This window comes from Spea bombifrons, chromosome 8 (assembly GCF_027358695.1).
Source record: "Spea bombifrons isolate aSpeBom1 chromosome 8, aSpeBom1.2.pri, whole genome shotgun sequence".
NCBI classification, from domain to species: Eukaryota; Metazoa; Chordata; class Amphibia; order Anura; family Pelobatidae; genus Spea; species Spea bombifrons.
The window spans coordinates 11,093,474-11,121,076 of record NC_071094.1 but is presented as its reverse complement, the minus strand read 5'-3'; the positions used below and the strand labels follow the sequence as shown (position 1 = coordinate 11,121,076).

At 39.3% G+C, this 27,603-nt stretch overlaps 1 protein-coding gene across 1 annotated transcript in view; it reads left to right on the top strand.

Moving 5' to 3' along the window:
• ADGRD2 (adhesion G protein-coupled receptor D2) overlaps nt 1-27,603 on the top strand; it is an 80,213-nt gene that overhangs the window by 31,054 nt on the left and 21,556 nt on the right. Inside the window, exons 12-23 of the mRNA XM_053473854.1 lie at nt 1,069-1,180; nt 1,727-1,782; nt 2,451-2,577; nt 3,259-3,362; nt 5,622-5,724; nt 6,594-6,747; nt 7,233-7,366; nt 9,633-9,748; nt 11,397-11,517; nt 16,070-16,111; nt 16,874-16,927; nt 25,097-25,226. Of these exons, the coding sequence (XP_053329829.1) occupies nt 1,069-1,180; nt 1,727-1,782; nt 2,451-2,577; nt 3,259-3,362; nt 5,622-5,724; nt 6,594-6,747; nt 7,233-7,366; nt 9,633-9,748; nt 11,397-11,517; nt 16,070-16,111; nt 16,874-16,927; nt 25,097-25,226 (1,253 nt within the window). The remainder of the gene's footprint in view (nt 1-1,068; nt 1,181-1,726; nt 1,783-2,450; nt 2,578-3,258; nt 3,363-5,621; nt 5,725-6,593; nt 6,748-7,232; nt 7,367-9,632; nt 9,749-11,396; nt 11,518-16,069; nt 16,112-16,873; nt 16,928-25,096; nt 25,227-27,603) is intronic.

Sequence of the window (27,603 nt, the reverse complement as noted above, 5' to 3'; positions counted from 1 at the left end):
TTAGTAGGTAGTATAGGGGCCAAAGAAATGAACCACTGCTGAACGTAGGAGTAGAGTAGGATTTATTAATAAATCTAAACTGCTGTTCCGGTTTGGGATGTGCGCTAAGAAGGGAAGGCATATGCGGGCAATGTTGTATGCCCGGTATGTAAAATTTGATAGTGTTAGGTGAGGTTTGAGATTTAGAGTGGCAGAAGGTGGCACAAAGTAGAACTGAATGTAGGGAGAAAGGGTTTTTTGTTTTTAAACTTCCTACCCTGCACATTAATGAGAACCCCTCCCTCCCTGCACAGCTGCTGCTCATGCTAAGAATTGCAAATGAAAAGGAAATTAAAGTGCTTACTCAGTCTGAAGATGGAGGAGGGAGTGGATGCTGAGTGAGAATGTCAGGAGACACAGAGAGGGACACCTAGGGAGGTGAGAGACTAGGAGGGGTGCAGCGAAGAGCACAAACATGAGCAACAAGACGCCCCCGAAACTATGAACGAGACGCCATCGGAACTGTGAACAAGACACCCCAGGAGTGTGAATGAATGAGATGCCCCACAAGCGCTAATGAAATGTCCCGCAAGCTCATATAGGAAACATATAAATATATGTATTTATGCACTCATTTGTCTTTGGTATCCTTCTTTGCCCCGAAACACATATTTCATATCACAAGTATTTTTTTTGTTCATGAAAGTGGATAGAAGGATTTCTCAAAATCCCCTTTGTGTATTTAGTATGTTTCTCTGTCCCCCTATTGTTCCTTGCATGATACGCATCTCCAAATTATGACTGTGAATGTGCTCGGTACTCACCTTCATTCAACTCCAGCTACATGTGTGAGATTTCCAGGGTCTGAAATGAGACCAATGAGGCAAATTACACCCCCTCTACTCATGAAGCACTTTTCTAAGCATTCATATTGCATAGTGTTTGTTGAGGCTAAATGGGGCTTAATGTGGCTTATATACGATGCTACCTGTTAACCTAAACAAATGTTTGATTCTGTCATTTGTACACAGACATGAACAAATGCTGTGTGTGTTGTATCTCACAAGTGTTTTTTTTTTTGTGTACAAGGTATATTGACACCTCCCTTGGATCAGCTGTGATCTCTTCTACCCTTTTAGTAGGGGATCAAGAAGTCAGCACTTCTGTACAATATAATCTATCGCATCAGAATAAACTACTAGTAAGTATTACTAAAATAAAAAATTATGTGAGCATTCATCAACTATTGTTAATCAGATTTATCAAAGAATTCTAACTAACGAAATATAGATTCCTAAACTATTATTTGATTGTGATTATTCATTGTATATAAAGATTGGTGATCTACTGTGTTGCTTGACAACAATTCATTCTGCATTGAAAGGACAGAATGTGGCAGCGATGCAGGCAGTGGGCTGAGCCATTGTGTTGCATTGTGCACTTAGAAAGGAGGAAATTTGTGATCAATTGTGACAGAACCCCTCTCTTTAAATGCTTAAGAAAACCAAAGATCACGTCCTGAAATGTGCCTTCCCTCTGTACTGGCAGGCACAGTATAGGTGCGGGCAATGTGTATGGGTTAATATCACAAATGTTTGTGTAAGGAAAGTCACGGTAATCATTGGTCAGGAGTAGTAAACTGACTCTAAAATAATACTTTACTCACCAACCACATGTCTCTGGTTAGTGTGATCATTTAATAAAATGTTAATTCCAAATTTTCTTTTGTTTCTATGGAATTTGTCAGAATTCATCAGAAAAATTGGAGAGAGCAGTCTGTGCCTTCTGGAATTTTAGTCTTAGGTAAGTTGAATGCAGGAGCTGGAAACAATTGATTCTAATACAGGTCTTTATTATTATTTGTTGTTTTATATAGTGCAATAAAATTCCACATCACTGTACATTAACTTTTTACGAGGCATAGATAATTTGAAAAAAGTCATACATTGACCACAAGAATGTGGTCACCTGACCATGACACCTATATGAGTTTGATGGACATCCCATTCCAAAACTATGGAATACAGAGTTGTCCCACTCCATTCAGTCAAAAGAACATTTGTGAGGTCAGGATGTTGGGCGAGAAGGTCTGGCTTGCAATCCAGTTCGAAGGGGTTGAGATCAGGACTCTGTGGGACCTCTCGTGGAACATGCCAAACCATGTCTTTATGGACCTTGTTTTTCCACTGGGGCACAGTCATGCTGGAATAGGAAAGGGTCTTCCCCAAACTGTTCACACAAAATTGGAAGTATACGGTTGTCTAAAATATATTTGCATGCTGTAACATTCACTAAGGGGCCTACTCCAAAACCTTGACATACAAAAGAGTCTGCATCTATTTATTTTCTTCTAAGTCCTTACTTCAACATGTCATCAACTTCCTTTGTGACCTTAAAAGCACTGTATGCAAATAGCATTTGTTCACCCTAAAACATTGTTTAACTAGATCTCTATATGGTTATAATTCCAGTCTAGAAAAGGGAGGCAGTTGGTCTTCCTCTGGGTGCAGTGTTAAGAAAAAATTCCCTGAAACAATTACTTGTTTCTGTAACCATACGACCAACTTTGCTGTTCTTCTGCAAATTTATGAAGTTCAGGTAATTATGTTTATTATTGAATACAAATTACATTAAATATTAAGCCCATTAAGTGTAGTTGTGTAGTTTTCTTGTCTAGGGCATTTCCTTCTCTCTGTTTCTTGTATTCTTAGAAGTTTCCAATTTGGTTACATGTACAAAAATGATGCATTCACCTGTACTCCTATGGAACCTAAACTAAAGTAGGTTATATTAAATGCGTTGTATTTCATCACCATCTTAAAATCGTCTTCCAGCAAGAATTCACCTAACTATTCATTAATTATGAAAAACCTTTAAAATACCTAACCATATTTTGTTCCCCACATAGCTCCTCAATATAACCAATTTTTTCCCATAGAACAAAATGTAAACCCTTTGTTATAGCACAGAAACTAATCTCCTTTTCTATCTGAGAATGCACCAAAGCCTGGCAGGCAGCACATAGAGCGTGAAGGAGGAAATTATAGTGGACAGTTCTGTATCTGTCAACATAGACCACTATCTCAATCACAGTGAGGCAACCTGGGTTGGTGGCACTTATAGACGCTTGCCCAGGGTCCTACTATTATTAAAGATGAGGTACCTAGCCAGATACTGCCACCCTTAAGACAATTTTAATTCAGACACATAACATAGATTTCATAAGATATTTGACAGTTCACTACTATTATAACAAATGTAATATTTATACTAATGCAGAGAAGCTCTGAAGAAGAATGGACACTGAGGACCTTGACATTTATTGGATGTGGAGTGTCCCTGAGTGCTCTGCTAGTGACATTAGTGCTCTTCCTAGCAGTTGGGTAAGTCTTCCATACCTCCCAACATTTCAAAATGTGAAAGAGGGTCACTTTTTTTTTTTTTTTTTTAAATCTCGCGGAACTCACCGATACAAGCAATTGCACCCTACATTATCGCGCTTGCATTGCCACTTAAAATACGCTTCGTTTTAGTCAGCACAGTCATGCATATTAAAAATAACCGACACATTGAACTGAATTCGCATGAGGCTCAGCCAGACATACTACTTTCATGATGCTGGCTGAGCGTCATGGGAAGTGCAGCAACAGTAAAGCTGCATATGCTAGCTGTGAACTAAAATTCCCTTGGGGCAAAAATTAAATAATACAGAAGGGGGTGGCTGGGTGGTGGCATTACAAAATCAATAGGGGGGTGGCTGGGGGTAATACACAGGACAGTGGGGGCATCAATAGACAAGAGAGGGGATTGGCTGGGGCATCACATAAATCAATATAAAAGGGTGTGGGGGCATAAATGCACAACGCGGGGCAATACACAAGGTTGTGGGTGGACACATTAATCAATACACAAGGGGGCAAAAATGCAAAAGGGGCAGTTAATGACGAAGCAGTGTAGAAAATATTTTTTGTTATGCTTCAGTGCGGCAGAGCTTGTCCTGGTGTGTGTATGTCTGGGTGTCGGTGTGACAGAGCCTGTCCTACTGTGTGTGTTTGGGTGTCCGTGTGGCAGAGCCTGTCCTGGTGTGTGTGTGTGTGAGTGTCGGTGTGACAGATCCTGTCCTGGTGTGTGTCCGGGTGTCGGTGTGGCAGAGCCTGTCCTGGTGTGTCCTGGTGTGTGTGTTTGGGTGTCGGTGTGGCAGAGCCTGTCCTGGTGTGTGTGTTTGGCTGTCGATGTGGCAGAGCCTGTCCTGGTGTGTGTTTGGGTGTCAGTGTGGCAGAGCCTGTCTTGGTGTGTGTGTTTGGCTGTCTGTATGGCAGAGCCTGTCCTGGTGTGTTTGTGTTTGGGTGTTGGTGCGGCAGAGCTTGTCCTGGTGTGTGTGTTCAGGTGTCAGTGTGGAAGAGCCTGTCCTGGTGTGTGTGTGTGTTTGGGTGTCGGTATGACAGAGCCTGTCCTGGTGTGTGTGTGTTTGGGTGTCGGTGTAGCAGAGCCTGTCCTGGTGTGTGTGTGCGTTTGGGTGTCGGTGTAGCAGAGCCTGTCCTGGTATGTGTGTGTTTGGGTGTTGGTGTGGCAGAGCCTGTGCTGGTGTGTGCGTGTTTGGTGTGTCAATTTGGCAGAGCCTGTCCTGATGTGTGTGTGTTTGGTTGTTGGTGGGGCAGAGCCTGTACTGGTGTGTGTGTGTTTGGTGTGTCATTTTGGCAGAGCCTGTCCTGATGTGTGTGTGTTTGGGTGTTGGTGGGGCAGAACCTGTCCTGGTGTGTGTGTTTGGGTGTCGGTGTGGCAGAGTCTGTCCTGGTGTGTGTATTTGGTTGTATGTTTCCTGGCACTTTACTTACTGCAGGAATAAATAGAACTATTTAATTTTTACTTATCCAGAGATAAAACGCCCTCCTGAATTTGTAGTCACTTCAGAGGACAAAACTTTCTTGACCTAGAAATCAGCGAGAGGAAAAGTAAAGGTTTTGTGTTATTTATTCTATTTCAGTATGCAGATTTTATTTAAAGGGATTAGTGGCAGTAAATTGTGGCTTCAGGCGCCCTATGTATGATGACGTTTTTAGTGTACTGATTACTCCCAATCCCATCACATAAGATTCTATCTTGTATTATCTGCTGAGCACTGATGTTCTCTTTATCCAGTACACATTGATGCCGAGGAGTTAAGATTCTATTTTATTTATTTCCATAAAATGGCCACCAAAATCCTCATTTGAGCCAATAACTGCTTCCACGCTTCTAGGAAGGCTTTCCACAAGATTTTGGAGTGTTTCTGTTGGAATTTTTGTCCATTCACCCAGAATACCAAGACATTGCTATGCTTTCAACTGCCCTGACCTCAACCCCATTGAATACCTTTGGGATGAACTGGAACGGAGATTGCAACCCAGCCCTTCTCATTCAACACCAGTGCCTGACCTCACAAATGCTCTACTGGATAAATGGGCAAAAATTCCCACAGAAACTCTCCAAAATCTTGTGGAAAACCTTCCCAAAAGAGTGGAAGCTGTTATAGCTGCAAAGGTATATGGGCTTCCTAATATCTTCTTTTTCATGAAGTCCATAAACTTTGGGATTAACCACTAATCTAAAATACTTGAACTTTATTTATGCATAATAGTTTCATTGTTAAACCTCTATTTTAGTGTTCCCAAATCAGAAAGAACAACTGTTCACAAGAATCTGATATTTGCCCTTGCTGCTGCAGAAGCTTTGTTGATGTTCAGTGAATTGGCAAAAACTAATGAGGTGAGGTAAAAAAAAATCAATGTTCCAGCTGTTTAACACAAACTGTTTTTCTCATTTAACAAAGAAATTCTGAGACCCGCTTTCCCCTACAGCTCTTTCAAGAGCTTCAAAACAAAAATTGAGCTGGAACATTATTTTATGTATAGAATAGCTTGGTGTCTATATTTTGTAGCTATAGAGTTGGATTTTGCCAAGCAGATTAGGTATGTGCCCCTAGTGTTACTTTTTTGAGATAAGCTTCTTGAGTAAGAGAGGTATATGTATCAATATGGTATTGTTATAATATTACATGTAACTATTCTCATTCTGCTCCCACTTACTCTTAGTATTCCCCACCCATTTTCTTGGCACCATATTTTTAAAATGTGGTGCATCAATTTCTCTTTTATAGTTCAAGCAAAGTAGGTCCTTTTTTTCTAGATCCCTTAATGGATATGAAATGTCTTTTTAGTTATTATAGCATACTTTTTAAACTTAACCTTCTTTTTTCAAGTGCATCTCACTAAATACACAGTATCATCAAGTGTTGAAAATGCACATTATAAAGCTGAAATAGGGGTCTGTATTCTCTGTTCTCAACATTCACTTCCACTTATGTTAGATTTCATAAAATATATCAACCTCTGCCCTAATGTACTTAAAAATCAAAAGAATATAGTAAATTGTATCCATTAATACTGAGTGGGAAATAATTTCTAAAGTTTGACCCCCTAAACTGATTGTATATTTCAAGTTCAGCATGGTTGAAGTGTAATTCTAAATCTAATGCAGGTCTAGTGTATAAAGTACTGCACAACACACCCACCGTATTAAATACGTGATAGTATTTGGGGCTCATAAAAAGATTAATTATATAATTTCTCTGATAGGTTGTTTGCATCACTGTTACAGCGTGTCTCCATCTGTTCTTTATGGCGGCCTTTGCCTGGATGTTGGTTGAAGGCCTTCTTTTGTGGAGTAAAGTTGTTGCTGTCAATATGAGTGAAGACAGAAGAATGGGGTTTTATTACATTACTGGCTGGGGTGAGTGAATGACTGTGTGTTCATAATAATGATTGTTAAAAATTTTCTTTGGAAATATGTTATTTGTGTGAATATTATCAGTTTGGATCATGTTATCTGCTTAAAAAATAATTCTGGATAACATTTTGGAGGGATATTACACATCACAATCATCCCATGCTGTCCTAAAAGACAGGAAACCTACCTAATATGGGGATTTGAAAAGAATGTTTTACATTGTGTCAGCATCTGTCATAGACTAGAACTTATTATTTTGAAAAAAAAGAACTGATTTTTGGTACTTCAGTCATTGTGTTTAATCTCTAAATATGTATTTGACCCCCCTCCCTGGTTATACCCACTCCCCACCCAGCTTGCCCCTCAGTTTGAGGCTATTTAGAGATAGCCCTGGAATATTCATGTTGGATGGTGGAACTCTGCCAATGTGTCCAATGTAAGATGTAATGTGTCAGCAAACTTTTACTGATGGTGTCTTTCTTTCTCAGGCTTGCCAATCATTATTGTCAGTGTGACCTTGGCAACTTCTTTTAAAAAGTATGTGGCAGACACTCATTGCTGGCTGAATGTGCAAACTGACATAATATGGGCATTTGTGGGTCCTGTTCTTTTTATATTAACGGTATGTATTTAAAATTGTTTTCTCAATAAATTTACATTTTCCACTGACAGTAGAGGTCACATCTACATTGACTTGCAAAATATGTTTTTCTTCTACTTCTGGCCTTGGATTGCAAAGGTATATTAGGATTTCCATAATCTTATAGTTGTTTAGCTTGTAACTACAAATGTTTATTGTGCTTTTTTTTACTTTTATGAAGGTTACGCGTGGGTATAATTTTCTTCAAGAAAGAAAATTATTATGGCTTGGAATAAAACCATCACAAAGCCATTATTGTATTACTTGTTTTTTGAATGAAGCCAGATAAACCAATTTGATATTGTGCTTGAACCCTACTAGTGGCTTTTCATTGCACCATACATGTTGAATCCTTAGCTACATTATATTTTCTGTTATTCATGATCTTTCAGGCTTTCTGTTATACTCAGTGCTTCAGCACTTGGTCCTCCCAATTTACTGGCCCAAAACTACACACAAAATGTGATCTCTCATAACTAGCCTTTTATAGTGTGCTCTGTGAGATGTATGACTATTTTATCCTGTCTATCTGAATGAGGTAGTGCATTTGGTACTATAGAAAACATAGATTTGATCTTACAGAGGTACAGCCTCCAGTATCATTATCAATATTTAGGTTTCCTTTTCTCTTGAAAACAGAAGACATGTGATGTAATGCCACAATATGCAAAAATTATCAGGTCACACTCACATGATGGAACACACATCTCCTTTTTTATCGCATATATAGTACATGGATGCTATTTCCATTCATGACACTGGCACATCTGTTCTAAATCAGTTCTGACAGCCAGCATCCAGGGCATAAAATGGATTGTTGGGGGTACCCCAGAAAATTCAGAGCTATTGACTGAGATATATAAAGAATTTTGTACTAGTTTGTGCTACTATTGCTGAGGTGCATAGTGGTAGGGAGAACTAAGTGATTGCAAAACATTGTAAAAAGTGTCAAAAGGAAAGAGAGAGAGGCTGGTGATTTTTCAGTAAAAAGGTACTCAGGCTCAGGTGTAGCTGAAACTATTGCAGCCCTCACAAAGCAATTGGTCTCCCTTACACAAACGGTAGAGAACGTTCAGGCAGGTCCAGGGGCGTAAATAGTAACCACAGGGGCCCTATGTGAAAATTACCCAGGTGCCCGTCTACTTCACAAACAACATATCCCACAGTGCCACCTTGCCCCCAAACAGCTTGTAAGTGTCACTCTTAAAACATGAAGTTGTGGCATCTCTTTTACTCCGTGCTGTGTGCAAACTGATCCAGCATGCAGAAAGTAGATGTGATGATAAACATCCATACTAACCCACACTCCCCCTCACACCACTTACACATACACACCCATGCTAACACACAAACACATACACATCCATGCACATTTTTATTGAAAGTTGTGAATTTGAAAATGTAGTCTTATCATAATTGGAACCAACAGAATGTTTTGGTTAGCAGAACTATACCATTGGTTGCTACACTGAGAAGACTGCTGTTAAACATTCCTGTGTAATGTTGTTTTAAATATAACCCCCACAGCATTCTGAATGCAAAGTCAGACTTCCACCAAACCATTATCCTTATAATAAACGATTGTGTTGTGGTATGATGTAACATGAACCAAAGATTAATCATATGTCAGTTTATACAATCAATGGTAACAGGGGCATTATCAGTGTATTGTATGTAGTTAGATTAGAATTTGCTTTTTTATTTGCTAAATAACATGGTTCAGTTTATTTTAATGGTTCCTTTCTGAGGCCTACAACTACCTGTGTTTCCTAACATATCTTGGAAATGTTATATTACCATATTGGGAAACTTGAGGTCCATTACCTTGCATAGAACAATCAAACTGATATGAACAAAAATACTTAAAACAAATGGTGCCGCTAAAATTGGTAGTGTCTGTAGATCCTGGCGTGATCCCATAGATTTCTGTTAACCCCTGTTATACCACAAAGACTTAGATAGGCTAGAGGCAGTGACTTGGGGGGTAGGGACCAGGGAGATTAGCTAGGAGATATTTATGGATTTTTTCTTAACTAATAGGCTAGCCTAGAATATATATATATATATATATATATATATATACATACGAACATGAAGAAACAAAGATTCCTTGTGTTGTGCATCTTTGTCTTTGTTTATGCACTGCCATATTGGTTTGTTCGTCATTCGGTTTGAAAACATTCGTTCTCCCAAATACAAATGCACAAGTCTAGTTCTAGCTATACACCTAATATCCTTCTTGTTGCAGGTTAACACCTTTGTACTCTTCAGAGTGATTATGGTAACTATATCCAGTGCTCGTCGACGCTCCAAGATGTTGACGCCAAACTGCAGCATGGAGAAACAGATTGGGATCCAGGTCTGGTGAGTCTTCAAGCATTATACTGCACATGTGTTAGATTTCCTTACTCCTCTGAGATGCATTGTTATTATAAATGACTTATGAAGCCAATTCTATTCATTTAAAGCAACCCCACCAAGGCAAGCATATCCTTTCCAATGAAAAGCAAGCATATTACATCACAACTGACATTTTATGTCACAACTGACTAAGTATATAACTGACCTACGCACGTTCATACAATTGCATGTAACTTAAATTAACCTGCTATTTACATAATAAATGTACATAATAAATTGGTACACAATGACATTTGATACCCGCCAGATGTCAACCTTGTCCATATGCCAGAGAGAAGCCACAGAATTTTTATTTTTGAGTAGTTCTGCCTTTCTGATCAATCGCAGTTTGGTTTTCAAGCCCTGGAAAAAGGTTTGTTGAAAAGGGTGACAAATTTAATATGAGGAGTCAGTTTATATTAGGGCTGCAACTAACGACTATTTTCATAATCAATTAGTTGGCCGATTATTTTTTCAATTCATCGGATAAAAAAATAAATGTAAATTTCTTCGTTTATTTTAAATAACTGGATGTTAAAAACAAACAGCAGAATAAAAAAAGGCATTTCTTGATTTTATTTCCCAGCCTGCCCCACCAGTTATGCACATCTGAGCCCAGGCTTGCCGCCCTGCCTCCCAGATATGCCTTATACCCCCAGATATGCCACTTCAACCTCCCCAGATATGCCTTATATCCCCTATATGCCTTATACCCCCTATATGCCTTATACCCCCCTGATATGCCACTGTGCCCTGTGATATCACTTATAACCCAAATATGCCACTCTGCCCCCAGATATGACTTATATCCCCTATAAGCCTTATACCACTCTGATATGCCACTGTGCCCCCTGATATGCCGTATAACCCCCTGATATGCCACTCTGCCCCCAAATATGCCACTCTGTCCCCCCAAATATACCTTACACCCCCAGATATGCCACTGTGCCCCTGATATGCCACTCTGCCAGTGAATGCCTGTGCCATGCGTGTAGATAAACCTCTGCTGCTGGCCGGCACTTTCGCTGGAGCTTCTATGAATGAGCATCGGAAGGTCATGTGATGCCAGCGCTCCATCATAGAAGCCCCAGTGGAAGTGTTGGCACTAGTGGAGGTTGTCTGCGCGCATCGCACAGACACCCACCGGCTGCCAGAGAGGAGGATACAGGTCCCCTGCAGCGCTGCAGGGGATCCACCTCTCTGGCAGCTGGCGAACGTTGTGCAATGCGCGCAGACAACCTCTGCCGCTGGTACTTCCACACACACTTTTACGGTGGAGCAACGGAAGGTCATGTCACGCTGGTGCGCCATCATAGAAGCCCCGGCGAAAATGTGTAGGACAATAGCGGAGGATGTCTGCGCGCATTGCACAGACGCCCGCCAGCTGTCAGAAAGGATAATCGATTAGTTGAATTGATTTTATCGATTAGTTGTTGCAGCATAACTAAAACTGACCCTTCATCTTCTTGCCTCTGTCCTTGCCTCTGTACAGACCCAATAAAGCTATCAAATTCTAAAACAATGCAACATTTTATCACATGTTCTATATCACTATTCTGATAGAGCCTCCATATTCCTTGGAAACATAATAATGCCTTCTTTCTTTTGATAGGGCCACTGCTAAACCAATCTTAGTGCTTCTTCCAGTACTTGGGCTGACATGGCTGTGTGGCGTTTTGGTGCATCTTAATGTGGTGTGGGCTTATGTCTTTATTGCCCTAAACTCATTCCAGGTAAGGATACAGTTGTTGACAGGGGACTGCTGGCACCTTCAGGGCCAGGGGGCAGGTAAAGCCAAGTAGCCCTCCTGCCCCTCAACCTGGTAGCCCACCTTACCCTCTCACTCACTACCTAACTCCCTTACCTCGCTTGCTGCTTTTTTCTTTGGCTGCTCACACTCTTTTACCTCACAAGACATTTTTCTCAATGTAAATGAATACAAAGCTTTCTTAGCAAGGTGTAGAGGGCCATTTGTGATAATTGAGTGAACATAATATAAATATATGGGGCCTAAGCAAAATGGACTGAATATGGACAGATGCTAACATTGAGACATCCTATTAATGAACAGGTTACCACAAATTATCTAGTATTGCCCCTATATGTATTTGTATAAAAATATCATATCTCCTCTAAGATGTTACTTGTGTAATGTAAACAAAAGTAAAAAAAACAATTAGTTGCAATTTCTAGAGATCCGGATGAATTTATTTTGCAGCTGTGATCTCCCCTGCATGTCTTATATCACAGAGAATTTGGCAGGTTAGCCAGATATGTGAGGTGTGGGAGTGACTGGTGTTTCTTTGAAGGACACAGAAGATGTGAATGTACTGAGTATTACCGAATGTGCCTACCAGGAAGGGTACTGCATGGTGTTGATGAGATGTATTACTTTGCAAGCTGCAGCTGATTCATTTGGCAAGGATAAAAAAAGATATAAATCAAAGTAGAGAAGAGAGACAGTTTTCATTTGGGAATATAATTAATCTGTGCTGCTTTGTCCAATTTTAACCTGAGCAGGTCTCTGAGTGTGTACTCTCCTACTCAGACAAATTTTCCTGGGTTGTGAATAACTGATATAAAAATATTTGTTCTGATAAATTCATAGACCTATGTCAATGGCTACTAAAACATATTTAGTAATTAAATGTTGTAACAGTTCTGGTGTTCATCAATGTAGATTGTAGGGTGATACATTATCTTGCACTAATCTTTGTCTACCGTTCGTGAAGATTATTTAGTAAATAATAAGGTGTTAAGGACATACACCCTCCGACTGTCAGAGAGAATTCCCCGGTGAGGGGAACTCTGATCTCTGACAGCCGGGGGAAGGTCCGCTGCTAACCGCACCTCCTTCAGGCTGCAGTGCAAGTTGCCTACGCGATTCGCATAGACTGACCAGGGAGTCAGAAGCACCGGTAAGTTTTGGGGGGGTACCAGACAGGAGGATCCAGGTCTCCTGCAGCGCTGCGGGGGATCTGGATCTTAGTCTCATAGTCAGACCTATTTGAGGTCTGATTATAAGACGAGGGGTAGTTTTCAGAGCATTTGCTCTGAAAAAAACCTCGTCTTATAATCGAGCAAATAAGGTAGATTGTAATATTTGTCCTGAGTTTAGAAATACTCACTATTTTTTTTTTAAATTTGGTAGTCCTGTGTCCCATGTTGACATCTTTTATGCTGGCTAATTCCATTTGCTTTTTATTTTTGAAAACTAGACACCTGAGGGTATTTTAAATGCTAGTATTTTAACACGTTCCACTTTTTTTACTATCAGCCTTTGTCAATGTTTGTCATGTTCATCTATTACATATATATTGTACTTCAGGTATACCTTTACAGCTCCAATATGTGTTCACCATTATCTCCTGAGTACAGCGATACCACCCATGCATGGGTTCGTTTAATTATTTGAGGCTAAAAGGCCATATTTGGGACATTTGCAATTCAGTTTTTCAACTGGGAATTTTGACATTTTGTCGTTCTGCCCCATGTCCTATTTGGGACTTCTTTGAAGCCATCAGACCATATATTTTTGAAGACTAGACACATAGGGTCTAGTGTGTCAATACTAGTGTTTGGCAGCCTAACAACAACTAACCTCCTTCCTTGGGAAGCCTTAGAAGAACCTACTATACATTTTCAGTTTGTTTTGCAATTGAATTGTTGAGGTTATTGGTCACATTAAAGGTGGAAAAAGTTCTGCCATTATTTATCTTTGTCTCACTCTTTAACACCACAAGAACCTGGCATTTTAACAGGGGTGTGAAGACTTTTTATATCCAGAAATTGCTAGTCAGCTCCAGCGCTAGTTCTGCAAATGTTGCAAAGGGGTCTAGCGAGAGACTCCATGCATATGCGTGTAATTTGCTGCAATTGATTGCAATGCGAGTGGTTTCCTGTTACTGATGAGAGAGTCTGAAGCATCTACCGAAAGCGAGTACCTTATTTCTTAAAAATTTTAAAGAGTTCATATTAATGTACTCAAATTACTTTGATATATTTTCTGTTTTGGTGAGTTACTCTGGAGTGAGCAGAACACAACATAGTGTGTGTGTGTTTTTTTTTTTTCATCTTATATATTGCATAACTTAAAGACCAACACTGAATAATTATCTTTCCCAAATCAGCATTTGAGGAAATTAATTGATAAGTGGTTCAGATAGCTAAACTGCTGCTCTGTCAGGAACCGGGTAAGCAGTTCGGGTAGAAGCCCAGTCGCAGGGGATACTTGGGAGGGATGACATAGACAAATGCAAAGAAAGACACAGGCAGAATATTATGATACAGTCTGTATTGAAGAAGATGGCAGGACAAACAAGTATAGGTAATAAGTCTCTTGGCAGGAAGCCCTCTGGCGGGGCACACGGCAGGAAGCCCTCTGGCGGGGCGCACGGCAGGAAGCCCCCTGGTAGGGCACACAACAGGAAGCCCTGTGGAGGGGCACATGGCAAGAAGCCCTCTGGAGGGGCACCCAGGAGAAAGCCCTCTAGAGGGGCACAGGGCAGGAAGCCCAATGGGGGTGCACACGGCAGAAAGCCCAATGGCGGGCCACACGGCAGGAAGCCCAATGGCGGGGCACACTGCAGGAACAATGCAAGGTCAGGTACAGGGCCAGAGCAAAGCGGTCCAAACACATTAATGCAATGGCCCTGACTGAACAAGGCACAGCTGCTTACAATCATGAGGTCTGGGTGCTCCAGAGTGAGAAGGGTGGCCACAAGTAGTTGTAGAACAACATGAGCATAACAAAGTTTTGAATACTCCAGGCTGAGTAGGATGGAACCTGACATGCTCTGAATGTAGAAGTATGAACAATAAAATCCCACAGTCCTTCCTAAGAACAAAAAGTTAACAGCAAAACAGAATGTTCCAAGGATGGCTATTATGCTCCATGCCAGTTGGAGTGATGTTTCTTTGCAAATAAATGCATTAATATTCTTTTCCCCTGTGAAGCAGACACTAACTGCATGCCCCCCAACTATCCCGATTTAGGCGGGACAGTCCCGATTGCGGGTCTCTGTCCCGCTTATCCCTTCCTCTGTCCTGCTTTGCAGGGGCAGAGGAAGGGTGAGGCGAGAGTGATACTCACCTCAGGTGCAGCTGCGGGGGGCGCACAGCCGCCTGATCAGCAGCTGCAGCCTGCAGACTAGCTGGGAGAACGCAATTTCCCTCTAGTCCGCTCAACAACATTAGGGAGCGCGAGGTCTGTCACTTCAAACCTTGCTTTACCGCTCCCTAATCACTACGTGCCGGCAAATAATGCAGAGCACAGGCATATGTATATGTGTGTGCAAGGGCAGTGTATATGTGTGTGTAAGGACAGTGTATCTGTATATGTGTGTGTAAGGGCAGTGTACGTGTATATGTGTGTGTGTGAGGGTGGTGTACGTGTATATGTGTGTGTGTAAGGGTAATGTATGGGTATGTGTGTGTGTGTGTAAAGGCAGTGTACGTGTATATGTGTGTGTAAAAGCAGAGTACGTGTTTATGGGCAGGTGTGTGTAAAGGCAGTGTCCTGGGAGGGAGTAAGGGTCCTGGGAGGGAGGCTAACATCAGGTTTTTTAATTTTAAAAAAACTCTGCTGCTGTGGAGTAATTTTCCAATGATGCTCAGCCAGCATTATGGTGAACACCTGGCTGGCTGAGAATCATAGGGATTTTAGCTCACAGCTAGCATGTGCAGCTTTATTGTTGCTGCACTTCCCATGATGCTCAGCCAGCTACACTGAAGGGGTTAATGCTGCACATGGAGCGATCAGGCAGCAGGGGAATGTTGTGGTAAATCCTCACACATATGTGGGGACTCAAGCAACAAAAAGCCTCCTTTCCTGAAGCTGCCTTTATTGAGCCTGCAGAATCGTTCCCATGGGAAAGATCAAAGGCTTGGGGGGGGCTGTGCTGGTCTGCCTAGACGCCTGGGCAGACAGCAGCAGCAGTGCCCCCATGATCACCACAATTGTGGCGACGTGGGGGTATTTTTTTTTTTTGCATGACATACCAGGTACGTCTCGGAACGAATAAGCCCACTTTAGCATGACATACCTAGTATGTCACCGGACGTGAAGGGGATACACATATATCTGGCACTCGCTACTACTACTGCCTATCCCTGCTGTGCATTTGTAAAGTTTCAGTTTGCAGTAACTTGTTCCAAATTTGCCTAGATCTACTAGCTAATCTGAGGCCAATTAGTTTATATTGTGACTCCTACATTGATCCTGTTTATATTGAATAAACCAATATGTTGATCATCTACTAAATTCAACCTTGTTGTCTTTTGCAGGGACTGTATATATTTCTGGTCTATGCTATTTACAACAGTGAGGTAAGACAATTCTGACTTCCGGATTACTGTAAATTTCTATCATTGACTAAACAGTAGGAAAGCTGCATTTTGGTGATGGTAATATCAGATATTCAGTTAGAAAAACATGTGTATAGGTAAGGCAGTTACTGTATGTGGAATCATAGACACAGGCATAGTTCTTGCTGCTATGAGAGTGGCACAGCAAATAAATCAGAGTTTCAATTATGATTCACACAACTGATGAAATTGCTTGTGCCTTAATCTCAAATATATATAGAGAACATCATCGAGTCTCTCTCTGGGATTACACGAAGAGAGAGAGAAGGTTTGTTCTCCAAGATGTTTGGAACAACCTACCTGCCAAGTTCCTTAAAAAACTGTCCGGAAACGTACCTAGAAGAATTTAGTTGAAGGCAAGGGGGGATCATACCAAATGTTGATTTGATTTAGATTTTTCTTGTTCACTCACTGCATTTTGTTAAATAATAAAATAATTAACTATTAACATATCTATTTTTGAAAGCGTTCTTACATTACAGCATTTCATACCTGCTTTAAACGTTTGCCCAGAACCATGTATATATACTGCACATATAGATAATTTATGGGGTAGCCTTCATACAGCAACTTTAACATAACACAAGGTCAAGGACCAAGAAAGATTGTGTGCTGTGTTTCTATATTTTCTATTCCTAGAATTAACCTCTTTCAGTTATGTTTTAACAATTTTAATCGGATAGCTATTTATGTGTTATGAATTCATTTGGATGGTGTTTGTAGGTGAGGAATGCCATACAAAGGATGAAAGAAAAGAAAAAAGCTCTGTCCTTCACGGTAAGTTTATGATTAAATATTTATCATCTCTTATGATATTATAATGCTAATACTTAGAGGTATATATCCCTTAATACCATAATGTAACACATGATGTACTATTGACAGCAGGGCCGGCCCGACAATGGAGCCGAGTGGGGCAACCGCTCCAGGCGGCACTTTTGAAGGGGCGGCACTTCGCCGCCCCAAGCCCCTTTTTTAATTTTTTTTATTTTTTTTTTTTAAAGCGAAAGAGAGAGAAAGGGGCGCCGAGTGGTCAGTACCCGCTTGGCGCCCCTCTCTCTCTCCTCTGCGGCGAGTCTCCCTGTTCGGTCTCGGTGCCGGCTTGTAATGCTGAGTGCCGGAAGATTTCCGGCGCTCAGCATTACAAGCCGGCACCGAGACCGAACAGGGAGTCTCGCTGCAGGACTGCTGAAAGGTAAGTACGGGGGGGGGAAGGGTAGATAATGGGGCGGGGGGCGACAGGGACGGAGGGAGAGGAAGGGTAGATAAGGGGAGGTGGCAGCATTTTAAAATTCACCCCAGGCGGCATTTTGCCTTGGGCCGGCCCTGATTGACAGATTATGTTTTCATATAGATTTATTTACCTAAAAGAAAGACACAATTTCATTTAAGACTAGTTGGGATAATTAAGCATGTATTCCTAAATCTGATTTAAATTCTTATCTATTGTTTTGTCAGCTTCTAACTTTTCTGCAGTGTATAAAGAACCCGATTTTGTTTAGCTACACTCAGTAGTGGTCTACTTTATTGGTTAGGCTGAAATCAAGTCTTTGTAAAGGAGCTATATTGTTTTTTTCTGCAACTTCCCAGAACATTGGTTTCTACTCCTGAAGATTAAGTGTTTCTGCCTGGTGCTTTTTAAGACAATTCCTAATGTGGATAAGTCTTGGAAGAAAGCACCTATGGATAGCACTTCTGACTTCAGACTGTAGATTGGAAAAATGGCAAATGGCAATTTAAGTGAGACCTCAAAATATCTAATTCCAGAGGACCCCAAGTCGGAAGAATCTGATTGAACATGGATCTGTAGAATTTCTAGTCTCTGTATCAACTAGATATGTGATGTTGCAATTTGCAACTGCTCTGGCCAGCTGATGAACATATTACATTTTTAGGTTAATACCAAAAAAGGTGATATAAGGACAGAGAGCCTTATGCTTGTGCATGTGATGTCAACAAGAGTTGACCAGGAATGTATTCCTACATGGAAGGAAAGTAGAGGATCTGGCAATGGATGCAGTGTAGGGGTCCAGGTAAGTTCCTGTAGCACCCTCCCCTCTAGAGCTCCCCTCCCCTCTAGGGTTTGAGAAAAGGCATCGATGCAAGTCACAAATGTCACGAGAAGGAATCCATGAATGTTCCTCAAAGCCATAGAAATCCCAATGGACCATGTACTGAAGAACGCCTTTATAAATCCTGGAGTCGTTTATAAATTGAACCTCGTATTAATTCTTGCCATCTGCTCTCACAGTACAATAAAAGTATATGGATTGGATGGAGCACCCAGGATGTCATATGTGGGGAAAAAAACAGATACAACTAATAGTGTAGTATTTTGTAAACAACAACAAATGATATTAAATTTTGTGTAAAGTGCACTCACAAACACAAAGTGAGAAATTGCCTCAAAGGAAAATGATGATGAATCATACAGACCAATCTTCAGAAGTGTTCCAAAATTGCTTTACTCTGTTAAAACAATACAATAGATATAGCTTAATATAGTACAAACCAGGATATGGCCTGCTCAGTTCTTTGAATAAAATGCTACAAATAACGTGCAGAAAAGGCAGTCCACTGGAAAAAGTCTCACTAGTCCAAAACCGATCCAGGAATGCTGCTGTACAGCGCCTCAGTTGTATCTGTTTTGTTCCTCCACGGATGACATTCTGCGCCCCCCTAAAATCCCTATACTTTTATTGTCTTATAAGCACCTGAGGAGTTCTAAGGAATGCTGCGTTTGTATGTGTGGGTATTTTTATTATTATTATTATTATTATTATTGTCACTGTATTTATTGAAGAGTGATACACTTGGTTGTTTTTGTTCACTCACAGTACCTGGGACAGGTACCAACCTGGTATGACGTTTTACACAGCAGAGGCTTGAGCAGGAAAACTCAAAAGGTTCTAAGAATGCATAAGGCAGAGACAGTTCATAAGTGACTGGATTGATTGGTCCCATGGTAGGAACCAATGCAATGAGAAGCTAGTTTAAAATTAGGCACATGGAGGTGACCAGGGACATACATAGGTCCTATTCTGTGACAGTAATCTACTTGAGCCTTCTGTGTTTGGGATGCATTGTAAAGAATCTGTACTGATTTCCAAATTCCATCTACCGTTTTTGCTCCTTACAAATTTTGCCAAAGAAAGATGGTCTGATTTTCATTACTAGATAGTTGAAATCAGTGAAATCAGTAAAAATCTTTTGCATAAGTAAACCACCAAAAAGCCCTAGAAATCAAGCCTAAAGTCGGGCTACCCCAGGGTGATCTGCAGTCTTGACAATATGATTCATACATAGAACCCCTCCTCTCTTTTTGTCATGGGCACAAATAATTTCCCAAGTTCTAAGCGACTTTAAATCTGGCACTGTCGTATGATGCTACATTTGCCACAAGTCAGTGCCACAAGACCTGTCACAGTCCAATTGTTATTTTTGTGAAGTGAAAGCATCTATGAGTAACAACAACTCAACCACCAAGCAATAAGACCACACACACTAACAGAGCAACAAATGAAACACAAAGCTGGGAAGCAAGAAAACCCACCCATAAATTCCTAAAATATACCACCAGCCTTCAAATACGTAAAAATAGACACCATGCATAATATAGAATAAATATATAAACAAAAAATATTAAATTAATAATCAAATAGCCAACATGGTGAATATAAATTAAACCTTTAAGGTAATAAAACTGATATAATTGCGTATATTCCATATTATGGTAATATACCTTATATCCTATGTTGGAGAGTACAAAAGAAAGAAGATGTACAAAGGACCCTTTATAGATTTGACCCTTAGTTAACAGGCTGCAGATAAACTTTCAATCACCAAGGTTTTTGAGCATTCACTCTTATTAGCTGTACAACAACTTTGGCTCTATAATGGCCTAAAAATTAAGATATTATTATTATTATTATTTATTGTTTTATATAGCACCATCAAATTCTGTAGCGCTGTACAATGGGTAGACAGGACATAACAAGTATCATGTAATATAACAAATTGACTAACAGAGACAACAGGTGAGGAGGGCCCTGCTCAAACGAGCTTACAATCTGTTGCCAGCTTTGCAGCAGTGCAAATATTCAGCACATATTCGCCTTCAGTGCAACCTTAGGGCGAGCCCAGGGCAGTGCTGCCTGCTGCCCCTTCATGCTGCTGTCCTTTCCACTGGGTGTCATTATAGTCACTTCCTGGTCCCCCACTTTTAAAGAAAGCCACAGAAGAAAATTAAGGAGTACTGTACGAAGCCCTCCATATTGCAAATGGGCTAGTTGAGGAGATCAGTCATCCCCCTTTTAACTGAGCCATTGAGTAGTGGAGCTACATTTACTGTTATGCGGCAGAGAGGCTGCTGCCCTCCTGGACCTGTGCTGACCTTTGGATGGTCTCTTAGCCCAAGTGGTTAAAGAGACATTAATAACTCAGATTAATTTTATCTTACAGAAAACACACAGGTAGGAAGCTGCTATTTGTTTGCTCTAATAATTCTTTTTCATGTGACCAAGGTTTGAATTTTATCTTCTAATTGTCTGAAAACTCCAAGAGACCAAGAATTTAGTTTGGGTTGTGCTTTGTTTATTCTTCTCTGCTTTCCTTAAAATGTAGAGTTTCTTTAAACAATCCAAAGCAAAACCATTGCTTTTATATACCTATCAACATTTCTGTCTTGGCTAAAAATACCAAGCAACTTTGCTTGGTGTAGGTGTTTTTGTTTTCTTTTAGTTTCACTCTTAGCAGAAGGGGTTAATGAAACAGGATTCATTTTAGCTGATACATAAAATGTCACACTGAAGAAGAGGGCTACCATTTGTCCATTTTCTTGCCTGATAATTGTACCTGTTTATCCGAAACCACCAAGAGACCAATCAGGATTAGGTTTGATTTTGGTGCAATTTTTGTTTTTCTCTACTAATGCTAGACTTATTTGTAACGTTAAAAGTTAGAATGTATCTATATACGTTCTGTCATATAATTGGCTGAAAACATCAATCACCATTCATATCTACTTTTTCTCTGCATTTTATAGAATTCAGAGTTTCTTGCAACAATAAAATGCAGAACTGTTGCTGGCTTAATAATCAGAATTAATCTGCGTTTTTATTTTAATTTTCCGAAATAATATAATTATTATGAAGCTAAACTGGTGTGAGGCCGATTATATCCATCTTGTTTCATTTGTCTAATTTATTAGATAAAAGTTACTTTTAAAATGAAACACTAAATGATAAATCAACATCTACAATCACATAAACACAAACATAAATCTAATTTAAGATAAAGTAAGAGTTCACCTAAAACAGCTTTGTGCAGTGGGTGTACTTGGAAAATCCTGTGTTCTTTGTAATTATGATGTATCTTTGCTTATCTAACCTCCTTTACATTTGTAAGTCAACTTTGTACCATCAGCTGTATGACGTGTGATTAATTGTACAAGGATAATCCCTATTCTTATTTACCAAAGTACATCCCTTTCTTTTTCTAAAGTAGATCATCAGTCTTAAGAAAATCACAAGATGACTTGGGTTTTATGGTTAGGCTGTATATGATGTCTGCCAAAAGTTTACAGTTAGAAGAGTTAGTATTTATAGTTAAGATTAAGTAAGCTCTTGCACAATAACCGGAACAATTTTCTTCCTTATCTGTCCTCTATGTTTAGTATCTCTACTAACAAGGGTGACCACATTCTATAATTCAAAGGAAAGTTGAGTTTCAGTACTCAATAAAGCCCTGACAAACCTTTTATGTAAAAAATGTGAAACATTTCATGTACATACATCCACATACATACCATCTTGACTGCAATATGCTTTTGCGTATGTATTTTTTAAAGTTCTATATTAAGCTTTTATCCCGTTCTATTTTATTGTCATACTATCGTTGTAAAATTGAATGACATTAAAATACACAGGGAAGTTCTGGTTCCGTTCAATGCACTGGTCAAGTCCAGCCAACTGGCCCAGTAGTATCATGGCTGAAAACCTGGTTTTATTCTGTTCAAAACACATTTACAGAAAGTAACTGCATATAAGATAAGATATGTTTTCCATAACGGACTCTTTTTTACGTTAAGAATATTCGACATACGAGCAAAGGAAGAATCATATGTAATCGATTTTTTTTTTATTTATGCTGAATATTTCTCTTTTCTCTGTTATGACTTGTTATATGTAAAGTCTAAATGTTTGTCTTTTAAAAATAAAAGAAAATAAAGATTATTTTTTAAAAAAAAGGATGGTGACAGGATTTCTTGTTAAATCTCGCCATTCCTGGAGAGCTATAATGATCCCCACGAGTTCTTGATTGCCAACATTGTAATAAGTCTTAGGAGGAGAGAACTTCTTAGACAAATATACACATGGATGCATTTTTATCCTGAATTGGTTAAAATGCACATGGTGTGTCTGTAACAAGGCCAAACGTTCAAGTGTATGTAAAGGTTTGATCAGGGCCATTTGGGTTATCATTATGATTTACATTGAAACCAAACAAGTATGTGATAATAAATGGCTTCATATGATCACTAGCCTTAAACAAAATACTTTTTTTTGCATGATCAGTCATATTTTCAAAATCAATGCCAACATTTCACAATTTCTGCCAGGGTATGCAAACATTTGAGCACAACTGTAAGTCTAGAAATATTTGGATACTGACACAATTTTCATAATTTTGGCTCTGTACGCCACCACAATGGATTTGAAATTAAACAGTTGAAGTGCGGAATACATGGACATTAGCAAAAGCTGGGTTTCTTCCTTTGCAATGCTTTGCCAGGCCTTTACTGCAGCAGTCTTCTGCTTTAAGTTTTGTCTTCAGCAAGTGAAGTGCATGTTCAATCAGGTTCTCATCAGCAAACCTGTCCATGAAACAGCATTTAAGTAACTTGTCCAATTTGTTTTGGTCCCTTGAAAAAAGAGGGGGCTACATGCTAAAGAGCTGTAATTCCTAAACCCTTTCTAGAATTTGGATGTGTATACACTCAAATTAAAGCTGAGAGACTTCACTTTAAGCCCATGTTCATTATTTAACTGTAACATGAATTTATTTTGGTAAACAGCCAAAATAACAAAACTTGTGTCAGTGTCCAAATATTTCCAGACCTAACTGTAAGTAACAAACACAATCTGTTGTAACTAATAACACACAATTTATTGTATTGTTCTTGTCTATAGTGGATACGTTATTCAAACATTCACAATATGGATTATGTATGTAAACTCCTTGACTAATCACTTCAACAAAATCTAATTGGAGTCAGGAGTTAGCAGACCTAGAGTCCAATCAATGAAACAGGATAGGAGATGTGTTTTTGGGCTACTTTGACATAAACAAAAACACTCTAAAATAAATCTTAGAAGACCTACAGTCAAAAATTGCTCATGTGCATAAAGCTGGTTACAAAGTAATCTCAAAAAGTTTACATATTCATCAGATATACAAATTGTTTAGAAATGGAAACAATTTAATACTGTGGCTACTCTCCTTAGAAGTGGGCACCCAGTCATTTACTCCAAGGGCACAATACAAATGCTTAATGAGGTTAAAAAAAGAACCCTAGAGTAACAGCTAAAGGCTTGAAGGAATCATTGGAACTGGTTAATATCTCTGTTCATGACTCTACTTCACACAAAACATTCAATAGGCATGGTGTCCATTGCTGTGCGTCTTTCATGATCCGCAACGGAAAATGTTTTGTGGACTGATGTAACTAAGGACAAATTGTTAGATTAAAATTTTACGGACTGACATATACTGTCATTGTATGCAGTTTAGCCATTGAATTGTTTACTTTTTGTACTACCACTTTTGCAAGTTACACTTTAGTCGGGTCATTGAATAGACTCAAATGTCCATATACAAGGGAATTAGGGTTATAAAAGATGTGTGTGATCCATACTACAAAAATATGTGACTTGGAGGTTCTTGTCTGCAGATGCCAACATTGTATATTATATAAGTACCTGTGTCCTGGGAGCTGAAACTTTATATGTTGTAATGTTTTTCTTGTTTTTTTGTGTAGTTGTTATTCAACGTCATTTGTGACCTTAATTTTTATTGTTTCTTTTCACTGTAAAGGTAGATCTAGAAATAATCCAATGGTAACACATACAGAATATGAGAGTGAGAATGGAAATATTTTCCAGACATATATATGTGTGTAAAATACATTGTAAGACAATGATATGGTCATTTAGATAGGATTTATATCCTATATCTATGTATTTACATGAAGTTTATGCGTCTCTTGATGGAATCTACACATGTAATGTAAAACAAACCACTTAAAACCTGTAACATGCTTAAAAATCATAAATTATACATATTAAAAAATAATATATTTGCCATTAAAGTAGTTAGTTGAGACCCTGTTTCCGATTGTCGGTTATAAATCCTCATTTGCAATGTGATTGATAGAAAAATATATGCGGATGGGTTTCTCACACACCTTCTTTTGAAAAGTAATCAGAAGCTATCTCTCAAGTACACTCACAAAAGTCTTAGCAAATATGCAACTGTCTTTTCTATTTGCTAAACATCTGTTAGCTCCAGCTAAAAGGCATTAACTTTGGTGAAATCATCAATGTCCTCTGCATCTACATTATCTTAGCCACTGCTTATGTATTCTCCTCTTAAAGTAAGATTCTAATCACCATGACCTACAGCCATTATGAGCCTATGGTTGTCACCTAGCCAACAATTAGCACATTACAGGGTTTTTAAGCCTAACCATGTAGTGAAGAACAGAAAACACTTGTTCACAGCTATTTTGGCATTGAGTGACAATGGTGTCACAAAGCTTTTTACAGTGAAAAAAGTGGTTTAGGATATGCTCTTATTAAAAATGATTATTTGTGTCTGAATTGTTCAGAGTATTTTTGCCCTTTGGGGGTAGCATAATGCACTAATATTGTGACATTACTATTTTAGAATTGTTCACACCCAACAAATTACTTATCAAGCCCAAGAAGTACACTGTGGGACACAGGGAAGGCAAGCACCGCTTCACCATCAAGCAATATATCAGAACATCTTCCTGTCAAGAATATCGCTGGCAAAGGTAAAACTATCTCATCTGAAAAAGTTAACAACATCAATGAGGCCAGTCCTAATATTGAAATATCAAAAAATTTCACTCTTATCAGCTTTTGTATACCTATTTTAAAAGCAAGTATCAAAGAACGGGTGTTGTATTTTTTGACCTTGCTACTGTAGATTCTCTGTCTGGTTTATCGGGAAGCGCAAATTGGTGCCAACTATGCAGCAGCTGAACACTTTACTCACTTTTTGCAAACTTGGAATTCCTAAAGCAATACAAATGTTTCCTTTTCTGTATAAAGCTCAGTCTTTTGTGGTGTTATGCAATTATCGAGTGTTCTGTAGAAACTAGTTTGCAAATCAGTAAATATTTATCACGAAATCACAATAATGTAATTTTTCCACCATTCTAGTTTTCTTTTTTTCTGTTATGAGGTCGTGAAGAAATGTTTTGAGGTTTCTAAAGTTATTTCATGATTACGGATGTGAATCATTCACTGTGCATAATTTTCATTCATGCAACATTTAATTATAAGGTTTTGATCCTTGAAATTTCATGACCTTGTGACTGATAATACTACGGTATATATAGGTTTTATTATACCATAGACCTGGCAAGTCCCAAATTCCACCTCACCTGTTTCACAGTCTGTCTGTTAGAGTGAAACAGGTGAGATGGAAGAGATCTGACTTGTCAGGTCTATGGTAACACAAAACCTTAACCCTTTCAGTCCCCGGGGTTTTTGGTACCTCAAGTATTGGACCAATTTTGCCATTTTTGCTGTATGTTGGTTCAGAGATTATTCCCCTTTCCTGCGAATAGTGTACCAATGTAAACTATATATTGTTTTTTTCAAGGAGATAGAGGGCTTTCCTTTGATAACATAGTTAGACAATTAGCTGAAATTTTGTAAAAACTAGCATAAATTAGAAAAAACCCTAATTTTTTATATATTTTCCCCTCTGAATCCTCACAAAATTAGGTAAAGTGATGGAAAATCCCCTCCAAGTTTATCAATTCAGGTGTCCTGATTTCAGAAATGCCTACTTTTTAATGAATTTCCATACTTTCCCATACTATAAGGTGTACATTATTTTTTACAAAGCCGCAGAATTTTTACATTAGGTATGATGGGATTGCAACTCTAAATTTAAATAAACCAAAAATACCCTCAAAGGTGTATATTATCATTCTTCACACAGCTATTTGGCCACCAATCACTGTCAAATTGGCCGCAGAAATTATTTTTCTTTTTTTCACCAACACTTCTCTGTTGCTTAGATTTTTTTGCACAAGGTAGGTGTTACGGCAGAGAAACCCGGCCAAGATTGTTTAGCTGCATCTCCTGATGGAAATACCCCACATCCTTAGTTTTTTTCTTTCTGAGGGCCATATCTATCCCTTACATATATTACCCTATAGGGTAGTATTTTTTATATTTATGGCTTAATGGGTTTGGGGGTTGTGAACAGGGAAGGGGGGGTATACCTTTAAGGTGTTAGGGGAATGGGATGTAATGGTTTTTCCTTTTTTTATTGTTATTATCCTTTTCATAATTGTTTTTATTTTTTTATTATGTTATCAGTGCAGCATGGTTAAATGTCCTCATAGGGACCTCTAAAGGTCCTTGCATTCCCCCCCCCCGCACCGATCGCACTGTGATCTCTATGCAAGTCCCCATATACTTGCATAGAGATCCCAGTGTCTGTGACCAGGGCCTCATCGGAGCTATGGGATATGCCAGCAGACAGACCCTGGAGGGGGTATCTTGTCCGATGACCTTCCGGTGACGTCAGCAGTGACGTGATCCGAAAGGGAATGTCCGGGAATGCCAGAGCTTGCGCCGGCAGCTATTACAGTAGATCTGTAAGCAGAAAGCCAGCGATGCTCCCGTGTAGCGGCAGGGATGTGTCCCTGCCATTGCAAGAAGGTCAGGACGTACCGGTACGTCCATAAGGGTTTCTTGAGATCTGTTTTATGGACGTACCGGTACGTCCATAGGGGACTGAAGGGGTTAATATACAGCAACCATTTCTATTATTAAACCTTTTAACCTTACCCACAAAAGCTATGTTTTAATCTAATGTTTCCTTCCTTATTTTAGCTTCATCTTCTGTCACATCCCTTTTTCATCTTTTTCTCCCTATGTCATACTTCAAATATAATACCCACCAACAGAACAGTTTGCAACTTACTGTGAATAATGTTTGAGGATCAGAAACCACTGTTTGGCACTTAGTGGCCCAATAACAAGCTTTAGGGCCTCATAGCCAAATTGTGAGCAGGGGTAGGGCAGTGAGAAGAGCTTTGGTGAGGGTGTTAGAAGGAGATTGGGGCATGGGGCCTGTATTTAGGTTTGTACTAGACCCCAAGGTTTCTGATGGCAGCCCTAATTTTG